At 37.1% G+C, this 19,041-nt stretch overlaps 2 protein-coding genes across 2 annotated transcripts; both read right to left on the reverse strand.

Moving 5' to 3' along the window:
• Positions 1-8,485: 8,485 nt before the first annotated feature.
• On the reverse strand, positions 8,486-13,889 carry rrp36 (ribosomal RNA processing 36). Its single transcript, XM_084116244.1, has 8 exons — positions 13,674-13,889; positions 12,961-13,367; positions 12,723-12,858; positions 9,708-9,774; positions 9,523-9,627; positions 9,363-9,437; positions 9,126-9,243; positions 8,486-8,892 (listed from the first exon to the last, which is right to left on the reverse strand). Exons 2-8 carry the CDS (start codon positions 13,310-13,312, stop codon positions 8,759-8,761), a joined length of 987 nt encoding a protein of 328 aa, XP_083972370.1. The 5' UTR covers positions 13,313-13,367; positions 13,674-13,889; the 3' UTR covers positions 8,486-8,758.
• A 417-nt stretch (positions 13,890-14,306) lies between these two features.
• Positions 14,307-16,610, reverse strand: LOC311084298 (amine sulfotransferase-like). Its single transcript, XM_084116247.1, has 6 exons — positions 16,059-16,610; positions 15,699-15,901; positions 15,498-15,624; positions 15,237-15,331; positions 14,931-15,111; positions 14,307-14,528 (listed from the first exon to the last, which is right to left on the reverse strand). Exons 1-6 carry the CDS (start codon positions 16,222-16,224, stop codon positions 14,401-14,403), a joined length of 900 nt encoding a protein of 299 aa, XP_083972373.1. The 5' UTR covers positions 16,225-16,610; the 3' UTR covers positions 14,307-14,400.
• Between the last annotated feature and the right edge of the window lie 2,431 nt (positions 16,611-19,041).

Raw genomic sequence — 19,041 nt, forward strand, 5'->3', positions numbered from 1 at the left:
TAAGTGTGTCGATTCAGGGAGCAGTACAAAGTGCCCGTGCAAAATCAGTTTTTGTGAGCTGATCGCCGTCAAAAAAGTTCAGGAGATATTTCTTAGCGATGGTTGATTTCAACAGTTTCAATATGATAAAAAATAACTTTTATATTGATTCAATGGATTAATTGCATTTTGAAAAAAAAAAGTGTCATGAATTTATTGCATTTTTGGGGAAAAATAATCAGTTTTTATAATAGATCTTTGAAAATCAAAATCTGGATTAGAATTTTTTATGTTATTATAACCTAAAGATGCTATGTGAAAGTTTGAAACAGAAAATAGTGGTTTTCATCTGGCCACTTTCTTGGTAAAGAAAACACATTTTTACTCAAATTAATCAAAATGGATTTATCACGTTCTGGAACCAAACTATAATATTCAGAAGTAAACAGTGTAGCTGACTGAGTGTTTATGTCAGAATGTTTATTTTTAAACCACAACTAGTGATGGGTCGTTCGCGAATGAGCCGGATCTAAGAGCCGGCTCTTGTAGGTGAACGACGGGAGCCGGCTCGCATATCTGAAGAGCCGACTCTACTTTTAAAAATATAGCCTATAGAAATTAAATCATTATGTAGGCTAATAATGAAATAATGAATGATTTTAATTGTATTTAAAATAATTGACTAATTCAAAAACCAACAAAAACATAATTATATAGGCCTAAAGTCGCACACACATTTGTTTCGACTGTCTTATCAGCCTCACATTCTGTTCCTGTCAATCATACACGCAATGTTGTCAACCAATTAAACTGCATGAGGGAGGGCCGAGCTAACTCTCACACACACACTAGATGCGGATAAACCGCGGATCGGGCGGATGACGTGACGAAAAATAATATTTTAATTAAATTCGGGCGGGTGGCGGTTGAACCAGTCAAATGAAAAAAGTTTGCCACTAAGCAAACCTGCAAGCTATGACCCTAGCTGTCAGTAGCCTACTATTGGAGGAGGCCTAAACGTCTCGTAGATGAGACTGCCTGGGTTGTTTTGTTATTTTGTTTCGATATTAGTTATATTTTAAAACAGCCAGTCGTAGCTACCACTCGTGGAATAGGCATTTAAAAGAGAGATAGATTATGGTCTGATATGACTCAGAAATGATATCGGGCAATGGCAGCGCAAGATGTTCAGAAGAACGCAAGAGCTAAACTTCTACAAGCTCAATAACATCCACATAAAAAATAAAAAAAGAAGGTAAGAAAAATAGTCAGTCATAACTTTGCCCATTAATTAGATGTGCAAGGCAAGCAGACAAGTTTTCGGGTTGTTATGGACAATTAAAAATGTGAATATTCACGTTGCACAGTTGTGCGGTGGACTTTCAGCGAGTTAAAACATATATTTTTTAAAGAGCCGTTTGTGAGTCAAAAAGAGCCGGCTCTTTTCAGTGAGATGAGTCAAACGAGCCGGCTCACGAAAAAGAGCCGGATTGCCCATCACTAACCACAACCTTCTTGGGGCTTCTTTGTCCGATACAACCCTCTAATGTCAGAATGTTTATTTTTAAACAACAACCTTTAAAAAAAGATATATTTAACGATATCTTTAGCATTTCTCATCCAAACAACGTCAAACTTGGCACTGCACTTACTCGTGCCCGTGGCGAGACACCTGTCGAATTTGAAATCCATCGGACTAACGGTTCGAGAGATATGCGGTTAACAGACAGACACACAGACAGACAGACGTTTCTGTAATTTATAGATAGATGCATGTTATAAAAGCAATGTCGTCTTAAAATCAACATTAAGCAGCATTTGCAACTCATTTTACTTTGTATTTCTGACTGGCACATATGGGCGACTTCAATTAAGATGGATTTCAGGTTAATTCAAGGGTGTCATAATACCATTTGCCATTGTTTTTCCATAAGTTTGAAATATTACCACTGTTGTCAGTGATTGCATTGTTACTGAGTAGAAAGGCAATTTATTGCACCATTATCTGTTATTATTTGATTAAACAGACACTTGAAGGCATATGTTCAGTTAATCAGTCTTTGGCTTTGTTCGTTCACTTTTAAAATTCATTTTGAATATAATTAGGCATCTTAATATTCACCACACATTCATCCCATTGTTAACAACTCCATATGGGACATGTTTTATGCCGGGTATGAAATTAATACATCAGTGTCAAGACAAAGAGAAGTCTGCCTTTGAATGTTAAACACCAAAAATTTAATTTCACACTTTTTATTGCTTATATTTAAAAGCCAAAGAGAAATAATTACTTTTCACTAGGTATAAAAGGCTTAAGAAATTCAATAACAGCGATAGTCTCAGTTCAAACTGATTTGTTCAGCAACCAGAGAATGAAAGATGAATCAGTCGTTCCTTTTGTGCCTAAGAGAAGATGTAAGAAAGCTGAACTGCTGTGAAAAAAATATGTTGTCTTGACTCACACTGTCAGAAGTACTTTTCTTGAGGAGTCTTTCAAACTGCTTTTTTTGTCTTTGCGCATAAGATAGTTATGCGCAAATGAAACCCTGACAAGTGACTGTTTACATTCTTAACCCTCTGGGGGTAAAAAAAAAAAAAAAAAAAATATGACCTTTTTAATTTCAATTAAATAAATGTACTATATTTTAGTTTAATAATGTTTTTTATTTACTATTTTGTATGTTTATTTTTTATACTTATGGAATAGTTATGATCCATTTATTACCTGTTAACCACTTTTTAAGCATAGACCTGAAAATTTAATTTCCAACCTAAACGGTCATAAATCTTGAATGCTTTAGGGCACAAACTGAAGTTTGGGCTCTCTTTAAAGATGACACTTGGCAGATTATTGCTGAAGTCAAATAAGTAAAAAAATTTTTTTTAGATTTTATATGAAATACATATTTTCCAAAACATGTTTTACACTAAAACTGTGAGAAAATCTAAACAAGTTGTGCTCCAAATTTGAGGTGGATCTATATATATATATATATATATAAAGAGCTTTCAGTAAGATTTTGTTTGGGTGGAGTACCAACCCCATAGATTTAATTTTTTTTAGGACCATTTATTTTTGTGTTTCACATAGCAATTGCCAAAACCTTTACCAAAATTCATAACATTCTGATGAAGTAAAAAAAAAATGAAAAAAAAAAAATGAACAAAATTTTTCAGTCAAAAACGACCGAACAGCACCAGAGGGTTAAAGATAGTGAGAGAAAGAGGTTTGGAACCAAACCCAAGGAGCAATGAAGCAAAACTGCATGCGCACCAGTTTTTAAAATGTACTGATAGTTTTAAAGAAAGTTTTTTTTTATGGATTTTTCCTGATGGCCAAGGACAGGTGAAGTGACTGAATCTGCTCTGCAGTGAATATGTTTGTTTGAAGTAGACGAGGAGCTGTCTTTTATTCTAAATAAAAGCAGAATCAATTCAGACACTCTGAAGGGAAAGACTGCAGGCAGACAGAAAATGAATCACGGATCTATGTCAAACGTATCTCAATATGCTGACATTGCTAATACTTTCCCTGTGGTTTGATTGATTCTGGAAATATTTAAACGCTGTAACTATAAAATTAAATTTCACACCATTGTGTTGATCAAACAAGTTCCTTGCTTCATTGTAATATCCTGACAATGACATAAAACTATTTAATAATAAAACAATATATATTGTTATATATTGTTATATATATATATATATATATAAACAGGCCACTGTTGTTGTTTTATGTGTATAACTTATTCTTCACTTTTTGTGTTACAGATAAAATCTTTCATGGACAAGCACCACTCACATTTTCTCTAAATCTAGTTTTGGCAGTTCTATTTTATGCTGCTAGTGATTCAGAAATTACACTCACATTTTAGACACCAACCTTTTTAGTAACAGTGTAAGTATAATTTTTCTGCACAACAATTATTGAATCTTTGATGACTGAATAAGTTCAATTCACCTTTAATCGACAAGGTGGCGATGTCTGAAACACAATGATGAAGTGACGTTTCACTCATAGTTACCGCAGGCAGAAAACAAAAGAATAGGAAGTATCATCAGCAAAACTTTAAATGGCTCAGTGATTTCCTGCAGAGCAAGTACTAAACGCAACCAAATATTAATGTCACTGTTACTTGATGGTGGATCTGGGGAAAAGCTGTCAGAGATCAAAATATTGATTTTGAAGGCGTTGAAAATTATAGTTCTGAGAATATGTTTGAGATTGCGAATATGAGCCAGATGAATGTACTGGGAAATGAGCTCTGATGAGGACAGTGATGATGGTGTAAACATCTGCTCAAACTGAACCCTTCCAAGCTCCAAAAGGTAACAAAATATGCTTTATTTTAGTCTTCTGTTATAGTTACTGTAATATCAGGACAGTTTTATAGTATCGCAACAGGTAGAGATCCATCCATGTTAGATATAAACCCGGGTTGCTAAAGACCTGAATATGTAATAATGATTGGGGAAACATTCATGCATTTAAGGATTTAATAAATGAGTTGTTTAGTTGTTCTCTGCCTCTTTTGGAAATCTAAACTCAAGAAATACCAGGAAAGTCAGTTTCATGAATTTATAGGCCTGCATAAGGAAATATTTCAGATTACATCTAATGCATTTATATGTATGTGCTTTTTGTGCCCATACTTTATGCAAAGCTTAAATATTTCATTTCTTTTGTCTTGTGTTTCAGTCTTGTCTTAGAAGCAATGCAAATTCAGACCTTTGTGAGTCCACCGCCAATGGCATTGGGCTGATTAAACCAAATGCAATTTAACCTTCAAATGTTTCAGCCTGAAATAACCTTTTTATATTCAACGAATATTGCTTGGGACGATAAACGTTTTGCCTGCTTGTGTGATGGCCTCTTGTCATCCTAACTCAAATCTCAGATTACCAATGCAATTAATGCTAACCTGACACAACGTTAAGTTGTGCATTTCCATTTCTGCACCATGTTGCATCCCTAAACGTGTCCTTGATTCCCTTTCACCACCTCATTTGTAAAATCCGAATACCCATGGTCATAAACAAATCCTTAGCCTTGGAAAGCAGACACGTGAGAAACAGGGCAGCATCTTGAAAATCCACTTTCCTGCCGACGGTCATCAGAATCTGACGGCGAGAGAAACGGCGGGGCACGGTAATTCAATCCAGGCGGCAGTTTGCCTCTCAACACTCAGTCGGCTAATGTCATTACGGACAGGACTGTCGTAATGTGTCAGGGGACGAGGCGGAGGTGTCACGGAGTCACCGTCTGTAAGGCACACAGCTCCCTCCTCATTTAGTGCTAGATTTCCCAACAGGCCACCCTCAAAATGGATTGTTGGTACTTGGCAAGGCAAACCACTCTATCTTAAAAAATCTTTCAGGGGAGAGCTTAAAAAAGAGAGAATACGCACTCTTTTTATTGTAAGGTTGTTAAAATGATCATCTACTTGATGAAGTTTGAAGTCACATTGGAATGATCCTCAATATTCAAGTTGAGCATGCAGGAAGGCCACCTTTTTACCAGTGGAAAACTTTGGACTTAATGAGTTTAAGTCATAGCATATCAATTAAAAGCTTGTGGCTGAAACGAATTGGTATTGATAATAAGTTGTAGGCTAATGCAAATGTTGACTGTACAATTTAGTTTACATGTTTTATGTAACGTTGGTGAAAAAAAGTGGCTTGTCTGAAAACGCAACGATGACCAAACTACATTTCCCATCATTCCCTATGGCAGCACAAGAAGAATTTATGGCTCATTCAAGTCTTCCAGGGAAGTTCACAGGCTACGAGTTGGGAAGCCATAGGGGCCGTTTACACGACACCGTTTTTAAAGAAAAACGGAAAACCTTTTATGTGTTTTTGCTGTTCATTTACATGACAACAGCGTTTTGGGGGCCTGAAAACTTTTGAAAACGGGTTATTGTTAATATTGTTAATAACGATATTGTTAATGACTTGTGTATTGAGTCTATAGGATCATAGAGGTTTTTTTTTTTTTTTTTTTTTACAAAGTGACATTGCCAACTACTCGCCTGGCAACATAATACAGTGTTTTTAGCAATTTTTGTGGATTGTTTTGACAACATTGTCTTCTGTACAAATGAAAAACTTTCCAGTTTTTAGTACATCGTTGTCATATAAACATACCCACGATTACAACGTAAGGTGCATTCATATTTTGGTTGGAGCACAATTGACTCTTCTTCTTGAAATGATGAATAAAGAATGCACATTGGATGTGTTTTTATTCAGTTTATGAATATATTCACAATTGAACAATACTATTGTATTTTGTACATAGGCCTACAACTTAGCTAGTTTTATTCTAAATGAAAAGAAAAAACACTTCAACAAATTTCCCATCAAAACAGACGCTGTATCCATGATGTACGTCATGTTTCTCAATGGCATGCCCTCAACTCGGAATCTTGAGGAGTTTTCCACTTTGTGGTGGAGTTCATATGCAATCAATTTTTAAAAAACGAACTTGTAACGAGGTATGTTGTTATGGGAAGAAGGAGGCGGGAACCGGTGAACATTCAAAGATTTTAATAACAAAATAAAACAAATACAAAATGAAAGTAAAAGCCAGCAGCCCCTCACGGACGACTGCTGGCCACACAAAACAAAAACACAACATAAGTTCAGGCCTGTCCTCTCTCGCTCTTCACTGTCGTCGCTCCTCCTTTATGCTTCCGCTCCTCCGTGAGAGATACGAGACCGGTGCGTCTCGCAGGTGTCGCTCATCAGCGTAATCACGCCACCGGCCTCGTGCCGCTCTCTCACGGCCCTCGGCCTCGTCCTGCTCGCCACAGAACTATTCCAACGTGACTTAAACCCACCATAAATACACAGATAAAGTATAATTTACACACCATTCATGCATCATTTGCACTTCATTATGTTGTACTGCCATTAAAAAGGCTTCCTGACTTTATCAGGAAGAGATATTGTCCAGCGAGCCCATTTTATTTAGATCAAAATAACTCGAAAGTAAGGATCCTTGTTGCTCCAGGAACAATATTCCTATCAACCAATTAGATTTTAGGGTTAGGCTTTTAGGTTTAAGAGTTAGGCTCAGGACACCAGTCTTGGTTGTGGATTGGGATAGGTTTAGGACTATTTTTTTTTTTATATGAATGATATCCCAGGACCAACAAATGTTGATCTGGGAGCACGTCTTGGAAAAATCATGGTGACCATAGCTCTTTTCTTTTGCTGCTGTGTGGCTGGCCTGTTTCATTTTCCAATCCCTTTCCTTTCACATTCCACTGTTATATCCATAAATATGAAGACATCAACGAGGTGACAAGTTGGTAATAAAATGCAAATCTGTCCTCTGTGCCTATTGCGAATTTCTAAAAGGAACCTCGGGTTGCCTTGGGTTACTTTCCTGCATATGAAGGCGTAGCAATATCCTAGCTTGCAGATTAAGAATGATGGTTCGCAGTTTAGCATTCCACGATCTCTGCTTGCGTTTCAGCAATCACTCCTTTGGGTGGCCCAATGGCCATAGAGCATTTGACAAATGCTGTGTCAAATGTACTGCTTAGCGAATGCACTAGATTCTCTCATCAATACCCGAAAGTACAACTGCATCTTTCACGAGACAGATTTAGGATGAAAGGGAAGGGTTTGTGTGCTTTAGATTCCGGAAACAAGATTTCTAAAAGCCTCGGGTGACCCAAAGAAAGGAATTAACTGCAAGGGAATGAGTCTGACATAAAACTCAAGGTTAAAGGCGGCCACTAATCCACCGTTCAGTATTCAAGCTAGGATGGTTTCAAACACGAAAAGTCTTAGCTGGAGTGTCCTGCTTTAAAATCAAGCCCTTCTTTAAATTTGCAGGCAGCATTAATTCCACCCCCTTAAGGGATGTGATGGATTCTAGTGCATGGACCAGCAGGTTAAGAAGATATATAGCGACAGTAGTCTCATTCTTTACACAAGAATGTAAATTAAATGATTAATTGAGACCTTTACCCTTGTGAGACTTTAATTACCAAGGGGCGTTTGTGCCAGGATTGCTGGGTTTAGGAAACCCTTGCTACAAATAAAGTGGAGAGGCTGGAAACTAGGGGTTTAAATGCTAGCTGAAAATTGCGATCTCTCAAGCAAGGTTCTCGTTGCTTCTGTCTTAATCACAGCAATTTCAAGATACGCCCCTATGTGAAACCCTGTGGATTTGCTACAAACAACCTTGCCCAAGACAGACCATGCTTAAATGGGTCATGATCCAGACGAAAGAAAAATATTTTGGGATTTTGAGAAGGCAGATACAAATGCGAGCTGACTCATCCTTCTGACGGATGTCTGTATGAAACAGGTTTATGTCTAATGCCCTTAAGGTCAAAGAATTGGATTAACATCATTCAGTGACAGGTCAGATAGTTGATTTTTCTGCATATTAACTTCTGAGCTTTGTTAAAAAAAAGGATTATGCAGAGATCATTTAAACTAAGAATCAGTAGCTCCATCTAGTGGTAAATTAAGAGAGGTGTCCGACAATAAATCTAAGGATTTTATTTTAAGAAAACATTAAACATTACATTATAATTAAAGAACAGAAGACAATGGATATTTAAGAAAAGCATCTCTGTCAAACCTATTAACAACATGCATCTTTATCCAGTTTTGTGAAACTGTAGATGAATTTAAACCTCAAGTTCTCTTTTAACATCACAGTCCAGCAAAAGTAACTCCTCAGCTGACGTCCTTCTGCCTCATCTCGCACCAAGACAAATAATCAACGCAAGTTGTTACAGAGGAGTCATATTTAGCGCATATTGGGCAATTTTTTGCGATCCTTGGTGGCATTGCGCTTCCTCTTCTTACTCAAGAAGTTCTCCAGTTTTCCACTCCTTTTCAGCTCGCTGTACTTCTCTGCCAATTCCAGCTTCTTCATGTCAGCTGTAGAGAGGTTTTAAAGAAGTTGTAAATTAAAGAAACAATATAGCACATTATGTACGGTTATTTGATGGTTCTTTGTTAAATGATGCACAATTGCGAACACTGGCGCTCAAAAGAAATCTGAAGAGCGTGGCATTAACTAACAAATCTTCTCCAAAATAATCAGTAATTTTGAATTTTAAATACATCAGAACAAAGTAAACACTGAAGGAACATGATGAAAAGAGACGCACATTTCTTCAGATAGAAGGGTTTGTGTCCTTGGCCAACCAACTCTCTCTGTTTCCGCTTGAACTCAAGTTCCTTTTCTCTATCCTGCTCTTGCCTCTGACGTTCCCTCTGTTGGTTTTCCTGTTTTACACACACACACACAGATTAGATATAAAGCACATCATAAAGGTGGTTTATGTAGCTTTCTTAAAGGTATTTAATTTTAAAGAGTTGTTAGGCCCAGCATATTTCAAACGTACCATTCTCTTAAGCAAGGCTTTCAGCTCTCCCTTTTTAGTTTTTGATTTGGCTTTCTTGAGATTCTTCTTCACTAACTGAAACAAATTGCAGTGGACATAAATGTGATGCACATAATGAAAACCAACAGGAATCAATAAGGCATTTTACATTTTCACAAACCTGTGCTTCTTTTTCTCGGAGATCATTAATGAATTTGTGCGTCTGATTAAAAATTTCAGGCTTGAATTCCCCTGAGAGGTCATCAAAGCGAGGGTCTCTTGAAATCTGTGTTACAAAGCGAAAAATGAAGTCTCCCTAAGCATAAGTATGAGCAACCATTAAATTAATAAACTCCTGAAACGTACCCTTTTCTTGACAGGAACCACTTTTCGGAGGAAAGGCACATGTTTCTTTGCAGAAATCTCTTGAGGTCTGAAGACAAAACACACAGTGATTAGACAAAACTAACACAAACTGACAGACAAAATAACTTTAACTCACAAAAACAATTCTTTGATTATTTTTAGTGAGATGCATCAATATTTAAACAATGATCAAATGTGGTTAAACTTTGATTTTTTTTAAAAAAAGCCTTGTTTACTGTTGTTATTGTTAACTATTAACAATAAAAATGATTTTCGTTAATTAAAATAAAGCTGAAATAACATACAAAATATAAAGATTAGAAAACTTAAACTTAAAAAACAAATGGAAATTAGAAATGCTGCCTTGGCAGCTAAATGAAATAAAACGTTTAAGTTGAAGTAGTAAAAAATAAAAAATAAAAACATTTAAATAATCAGGTAAATTGAATAATTTTTTTTTACAAAAGCACAAATTCCTGAAAGTAACAAACTAAAATTATAATGAAAATATAAAAATAAAAGCTAATTCAAAATATTAAAGGTCCCCTATTATGCAAAATTCACTTTTGCATGCTGTTTGGACATAAATGTGTGTTGGCAGTGTTTGTACACAACCACCCAATAGTGATAAAAATCCACTCACTCCTTTTTTATTAATCCCCATAAATCATCAGCAGTGTCTCCCAACGACCTGTTTTCAGAATGCTGTTTTAGTGATGTCACTAAAGCCACATGCCCCGCCCACGAGTGTTGACAGACACTGCCGTTTCAACATAGACCCGCCCTGATCGAGTTCACAGCTGCTGCACTGACGAGAATGTCTCCCAAGTGTTGTAGGTGTTGGGTGGCTGGATCAAGCGGCAACATTCTGATCTGAAAAATGAAGCCTACCCGGAAGTGCGAAAAACTGCAATACATCGAAAATCCGCTAGGGGAAGGTCCCAAAAGGGAGCAAATGTCCATAGCCCCCATGTTAAAATGTCCGTTTTCACAGCATAAATTCATGTTTTTACAGGTTGGTCCCATGGACTTTTATTGTATTTTTTCGATAGGTTCCGAGTGCCTGACAACCATGAGGGCTGTGAATTTTTTTCTAACTCGTTAGTTTAGATCATATTTAGATATAAAATGTATGACAATAAGGGCGTGGTTAACTTTGATTGACAGCTTGATTGACAGCTGACAAGGCAGCGCCACGGAGAATGACAACATAAGAAGTCCCATTTTTTAATACAGTTGACATATAATACTACTGTTTCTGTATCATGAAATGTAGTTTTAAGAGTTTTTCAGGCGAGAATGTAGTTGTTTAAAGCTCAAATCTGTGGTTTATTTATAAAGATTTATGAAAATTGTATCCAGTTGTGAGATCCCGCGATGACCGGGCGCTCGGCGTTCATGTACACCGCCTGGAACAGCCTTTCCTCGGCTAGTCGTTCTGAGGTTCGCCGCTGACTCTGGCGTCTCTGTAGTGGTTAAACATGAGATATAATTCGTCTTGTGTATATCTAACGGGCGATTTTTGGTTTCGTGAATTTATAATTTGTTCCCTGGCCAATCGTTTTGGCTGAAGGAAGTTTCATAACTTTATAAGCTATTTAACTTTACCGATGTATGGTTAGACTAGAGCGCTGATTTGTATGTTTGACTGAATTGTTTGCTTTATTTGTATAGCTTCTTGTAACTTTACCTTTTACTTTTATAATGGCTAATATTGATAAAAGTGAAATTTAACAAAAAGAGACTGGGTTGAGTTTTGTCATTTTAAATTTTAATACAACGAATATGATCTGTAATGTTGTTTACTGCAACATCTGTTGTTTAGTACAAATGCACATATTGCCTGGACCATATTAAAATGTTTAATATTTTTATATTATATTTAAAACGAAAAGAGGCAGGTTTGTGTTTTATATTTTGTTTTGTTTTTATAAATAGGCAAACGTTATGTGCAGTGAATATAATCAATACGCGTTGCCTGAATCACACTTGTGTGGCTATAATGCTTAAGATTTCTTTAAATGAAAACGAAAAGAGTTAGTATGGTGTTTTATAACATATTTCGTTGCCTAAAATATACACAGAGATAACCGGAGTAGCAGAGCGAGCTGAGTGACGCGCGCTGCGTCAGAAGGTGGGCGGGGTTAGGATTTCCCAAGATGGCGCCGCCCATACCCCCCATAAACGGCTTCAAACCCGTTCTTCAGAAAGTCTATGGGTGACGTCACAGACGCTTTGTCCATATTTTTTACAGTCTATGGGCTGGATGTATTAATCCACATAGCTCTCTCTATTTACTCCCGAAATCTGAGGCAGCCGCTGAAGACGAGGAGGAATTATTTTGTTTTTAAAGAAAATGCTCCCTCAACTCTACTGAAATTCGTTTATGTACTTGCGCACTTCTTATAACTTACTGTGTTTACTCAGCTCTTACGGTGATTTTCTGAAGTAAAACTGACGCTTCATCTTTTGTGTGATGTACAATAAACTTTATTAAACTCATCAGTATATGTTTGATCATCATTTGGACCTGGTCCGAAACAGCAGACTTGTAGGCTATTAATAGTGGATACATACAAGCAGATGACAAATACGTTATAACCGTAATTAAACTACTAAACTATACCTGTTTCATCTCTATACAGCACTCTGACTCTGTAGGCATTATTGTCCGACTCGAAATGAACACCGTTACTGAGAGTTTCTGATATTATCATCATTCCGTGAGATGAAATTGTCCTGAGAGACTGAGCGCGAGCTCGTGAAGCTCCGCCCCCTGGGTCGTCCAGCAGCAGCTTATTTGCATTTAAAGGGCACACACTAAAACGCGCGTTTTTCTGAGCCCCCAAAAATGACAATTTAAACATGCTGTAAAAAATGATCTGTTGGGTATTTTGAGCTGAAACTTCACATACACACTCTGGGGACATCAGAGACTTATTTTACATCTTGTGAAAAGGGGCATAATAGGGGACCTTTAATAAATACTGTAATATTCAACAACACTGCGGGTACCTGTGTTTATTTAGTCGTTTCTTGGGCTCGTTTTTTTGCTGCTGCTTTGTGGCACCATACGCGATTTTATTGTACGCTTTTGTTCCGACTTTATTCTGTAGCTTTAAGATTTCCTCAAATGACATGGTTGATAATTCTGTACAAACACAAAGATATGAGTGTAAATGTAAAATATGGGTCAGCAAATAATATTTTAATTGACAAAATTGTTGCATAAAATTCTGCTATATCTTCTTACCACTATTGATGCTGCCCTTCCAGTGTGATTGTGCCTTGCTGCCTCCATCTTCATGGTCACTAACTGACTCATCATCTTCACTCCTCGTGTCACCTTCATCACTCCCTGAGTCACCTTCATCGTCCATGCCATTGTCTTCAACCTCTGCAGATCCATCTTCATCCTCTTCAGGTGCTTCATCATCTTCTGCAGATCCATCTTCATCTCTAATTTTCTCTTCATCCTCTGCTGAAGTTTGCATCGCGCTCCTTTTACTGAGTAAAGCAAAGTTTCTCTCCATCTCTAAAGCATCCTCTTCATCATCAGAACTGTGATTTTCCATTTTGGTCAGTTTCTTTGCTGATTTAGGCATTTTACGCTTTAGGCTCTTGTCCTTTTTAACCAGATTTACTTAGCTTGTTTATAAGCTGTGGAAATGGTGCATTGACCATAAAGATGTTAGTGCAAAGAAATTTGGCAATATATTATATTAAATATGTAGTATATTTTAATATAACTGTAACACTTGACAATATTATAAATGCTAACCCTGCGCGAAGGCATTAACCTTATTAAAAGACAGCTGTGTAACTTACATGTCTTGTGCATCACAATATGAATATGTCATATCATCATTCACTAACAGTTGGAGCTATATGTAAAAGTTAGATTCGTTTATTGCTTTTTTCCCTGAAATACTCGTGCTTACTGTGTTGTTGTTTTCATCCACATACCTGTGCCTCGGAGTACCGCAGTCAAATATGCCGATAAAAGGAGGAAAATGTTAACATGACAGGTTCATTACAGATGCAGTGTGTTACCGGTTAACTGGCAGAAGAAGAAAAAATGTCAAAACTTATAGTCTAAGACCAAGTGAAGACTTATATTTGCGGAAAAAAAAGCTAGTTCCGCACGCACGTGGAAGTTTGAGAACTGAGCATGCGCGTCACAAAACGTCTATCAAAATAAAAGTTCTGAGGCTAATTATAATTCTATTAAAATAAATGTACTCGGAGACATGTAAACATTAATATTATATATCTTATACATTTAATACGATAGCTTTGTAAATTCAATCATAATATTATGGAAAAGGATTACACAAACACATGAAATAATGACTTTCAAGGTTTTATGTTTTGGTAATATAATAGCCCTTTATTTTGACATTTACATTCACAAACATTTAATAGGATATAACTGGCAGGATTATGTTTACATTTACAACATAAAAGCGTAAATATGATCATATTTATTAGGTTAAATATCAAATTGGGTGAAAATTACATAGCCTTCTGCAAATTCATATTGTTATGTTAATAATAATGTTCACACTCTTCAACCATCAGTTATCTGTTTTAATATGGTAACATTTAGTCTATCTACATATATTATGCCTTCCTTTTTTTTATTGTGATAGCATTATATCTGTATTAGTTTTAAAATGGATGTCTTGAGTTCTCAGCCATGCAATTCTGAGATGTCCCAGACCATGTTAAGAGGTACGTCCTTCATTCTTTCTTGGTAGACGCGGTCAAAACATTCATTCTGAGCCACTGTTAAAGAGTTCCTCCAGTCCCCAACTGTTCCTGTAACACGGCAGGTTGAAAATGTTAATATACTGTAACAAAGGCCTATTCCACAACTGCTGATGTGTCATTTATCAAATTGAATCATTTACTTTTAAACAATGAATAATTTCAAAAGTCTACGGTCACCCTGACCCAACACAATGTTTTGAGAACATTATTAAAGATAATTTTGAACGAACATTCTATCATTGTTACTGAAAGAAAGTTTGTTCATAACTTTGTGAGAAACTTGTCAGAACGATAGTTCTGAGTTCTGAACTAACGTTCTGAGGAAGTTCTGAGAACGTTCCCTGTTAGCTGGGATCATGAAAGTGACAAAGTCTCTGTTTATATCTTATCTTGAAGATTAATTTGACAGTGCTTCAATTACCAACTCTTGTTTTTTCACTTTTATCTGACCTTTGCGGAAAAAAAGTCCTTTAGGATCTTTCGTGACACCCTGAAGAAGGGATTCATAGTTGGCCAAGGGGTCTTGCTTCATGTGTTTGAACGTGGCTGTCTCCACCACTTTATCGATCGCTGCGTCTGACAGATTCTTCCCCAAGAACTCACAGATTTTCACAATGACAGACCTGAGGTCCTGTTAAAAGGTTTGTTCATATCATTGGTCAGTCTACAGATAGCCTACCAATAGCCACCGACCACAACAATAAAAAATAACACTTGATGGAAAGATGATAGGATCATAAACTGAACCAGTCTCACCTTGACCATTTCTTCATAAGTAAGGATCAGGATGTTGTATTTGTCTTTATTAGTAATCCATCCTTTAACATGGTCAAACCAACGGCCACCAATCACTGCAAACCAGACACAACATTAGTGTCAAACTTTGTAGAAGGTTCGTTTTATATTTATAGACATACAAACGCACAAAATAAATAGATTTACACATTATTTATTTTTTTATAAATATTTCTTAGCAAGTATCTTTTATGTAAAAAATTATATAGTTTTGGCTCTTACTGCATCCTGTGAGGAATTTTTCCAGCATCTGGCCCATGCTCTCAGAAGAATCCAAGTTGTCCATGTTGTTGGAAAAATGGAAATATGACACCATGACGTCTTTAGGGTTTCTCATGACGTAGATGATCTGACATCAAAAAGATGTATTAAAAACTGTGCATGACGACAATAATGTGTATTAATTGATTGGTGAACGCATACCTTTCCTTTTCTTTGCAGCGCTTTGGGCATCACCGGCTGGAGTAAATGGGAACAGAAGAGTCTCGGAGATGGACGCGTGTTGTAATCTTTCCCCTTGAAGCGATACTCTAGCCAGGGCATCTGCTCGTACGTGCTTTGTTTGGCTTTGTCCGGGAAATCTTCCTGGTATATTAAAGTAATGATCCGTTGGGTCCATACCGTACCTGAGAATCAAGCATTTAATAGGCCAACATTAAACATTTCTGTTATATATCCTTAGAAATGTACGTGCTAAAAAGTAGCCTATATGCCTTAGGCTACTTAAGTTCTGAAATAGGTTACTCTTTGGCTTATTATTATTATTATTTTGTCTTCACTTACCTGATTTCGGGAAGGTAACAACAAAGAGATCATCATCCCTGGTTTCGAAATCCTCCAAACTGTCAATATACTCTGGAGTAATATCATGATTTTTTTTCAAACTTAAGACGGTGTCTTTGTACGTGATCAGTTTGTCACTAAGCTTTTTGTAATCCTGCTGAGCCATAGTTCTTGCTGAGCCAAATCAACACTAGCGCGTTTTGCCAAAAGACCATAAATGATGAAGGAAATTTGTTAGTCCTTATCCATGCAGGGCCGGATTTCATTGAGAACAAAAGGTAATCTTTGCTGTTACACAATAGTCAAAGGGTTAGTTATTTTTGCGGAGTTCATGACAAACCTTTGGACCCTTGTGCTTTAATGGGATACTTCACCATTTTTTCATATTAAACTATGTTATTCCCTTAACTAAGACGAGTTGATACATACCTCTCTCGTTTCATTGCGTGCACTCAATCGCTCTGGCGCGCGGCGACACTTTGATAGCACTTAGCTTAGCCCAGTTCATTCATTAGGGACCAAACAGAGATGAAGTTAGAAGCGACCAAACACCTCCACGTTTTCCCTATTTAAATACATTTACACGAGTAGTTACACGACCAAGTATGGTGACACAAAATAAAACATGGTGCTTTTCTAAGCGGGTAAAAAGGATAACTATAATGTATGGCGGAATAGCACTTGAAGTTGGGAGCACTTCGACTCGGCGCAGTAAAAAGTCACGCTTGAAAAATCCTCTCCCTCTCACTTCTGTCATTAGAATCAACCATCAACGTGACTTTTTACTGCACAAACAAATTCCTGAAAGTAACTCAAACTAAAATTATAATGAAAATATACAAATAAAAGCTAATTCAAAATATTAATAAATACTATAATATTTAACAACACTGTGAGTACCTGTGTTTATTTAGTCGTTTCTTGGGCTCGTTTTTTTGCTGCTGCTTTGTGGCACCATACGCGATTTTATTGTACGCTTTTGTTCCAACTTAATTCTGTAGCTTTAAGATTTCCTCAAATGGCATGGTTGATAATTCTGTACAAACACAAAGATATGAGTGTAAATGTAAATATGGCTCTTTTAAACAGGGTCAGCAAATAATAATTTAAATGACAAAATTGTTGCATAAAGATCTGATATCTTCTTACCACTTTTAATGCTGCCCTTACTACAGTGAGGAAAATAAGTATTTGAACACCCTGCTATTTTGCAAGTTCTCCCACTTAGAAATCATGGAGGGGTCTGAAATTGTCATCGTAGGTGCATGTCCACTGTGAGAGACATAATCTAAAAAAAAAAAAAATCCAGAAATCACAATGTATGATTTTTTAACTATATATTTGTATGATACAGCTGCAAATAAGTATTTGAACACCTGAGAAAATCAATGTTAACATTTGGTACAGTAGCCTTTGTTTGCAATTACAGAGGTCAAACGTTTCCTGTAGTTTTTCACCATGTTTGCACACACTGCAGGAGGGATTTTGGCCCACTCCTCCACACAGATCTTCTCTAGATCAGTCAGGTTTCTGGGCTGTCGCTGAGAAACACGGAGTTTGAGCTCCCTCCAAAGATTTTCTATTGGGTTTAGGTCTGGAGACTGGCTAGGCCATGCCAGAACCTTGATATGCTTCTTACAGAGCCACTCCTTGGTTATCCTGGCTGTGTGCTTCGGGTCATTGTCATGTTGGAAGACCCAGCCTCGACCCATCTTCAATGCTCTAACTGAGGGAAGGAGGTTGTTCCCCAAAATCTCGCAATACATGGCCCCGGTCATCCTCTCCTTAATACAGTGCAGTTGCCCTGTCCCATGTGCAGAAAAACACCCCTAAAGCATGATGCTACCACCCCCATGCTTCACAGTAGGGATGGTGTTCTTGGGATGGTACTCATCATTCTTCTTCCTCCAAACACGTTTAGTGGAATGATGACCAAAAAGTTCTATTTTGGTCTCATCTGACCACATGACTTTCTCCCATGACTCCTCTGGATCATCCAAATGGTCATTGGCAAACTTAAGACGGGCCTTGACATGTCGTCCCCTTGGAATTATAAGGTTCTATCTGCGTTCTGAGCAGTTTTGAGATATTGAGCTTTAAAGTTTTTGCATTCCATTCGACTGTGTAGAAAGAACCTTTTTATTTTCTAAATAAAAAGTTCCAAAATGTACACAAAGAATGTAAAGAAGTGGTCACAGAATAAGAATATGTGAATAACTAAATTTTGACAAAAATGTCAGATAGAACCTTATAATTCCAAGGGGACGATGTGCTGGTTTAAGCAGGGGAACCTTCCGTGCCATGCATGATTTCAAACCATGACGTCTTAGTGTATTACCAACAGTAACCTTGGAAACGGTGGTCCCAGCTCTTTTCAGGTCATTGACCAGCTCCTCCCGTGTAGTTCTGGGCTGATTTCTCACCTTTCTTAGGATCATTGAGACCCCACGAGGTGAGATCTTGCATGGAGCCCTAGTCCGAGGGAGATTGACAGTCATGTTTAGCTTCTTCCATTTTCTAATGATTGCTCCAACAGTGGACCTTTTTTCACCAAGCTGCTTGGCAATTTCCCCGTAGCCCTTTCCAGCCTTGTGGAGGTGTACAATTTTGTCTCTAGTGTCTTTGGACAGCTCTTTGGTCTTGGCCATGTTAGTAGTTGGATTCTTACTGATTGTATGGGGTGGACAGGTGTCTTTATGCAGCTAACGACCTCAAACAGGTGCATCTAATTTAGGATAATAAATGGAGTGGAGGTGGACATTTTAAAGGCAGACTAACAGGTCTTTGAGGGTCAGAATTCTAGCTGATAGACAGGTGTTCAAATACTTATTTGCAGCTGTATCATACAAATAAATAGTAAAAAAAATCATATATTGTGATTTCTGGATTTGTTTTTTTTAGATTATGTCTCTCACAGTGGACATGCACCTACGATGACAATTTCAGACCCCTCCATGATTTCCAAGTGGGAGAACTTGCAAAA

The sequence above is a fragment of the Abramis brama genome (assembly GCF_963993115.1).
Source record: "Abramis brama genome assembly, chromosome: 6".
Classification (NCBI taxonomy): domain Eukaryota; kingdom Metazoa; phylum Chordata; class Actinopteri; order Cypriniformes; family Leuciscidae; genus Abramis; species Abramis brama.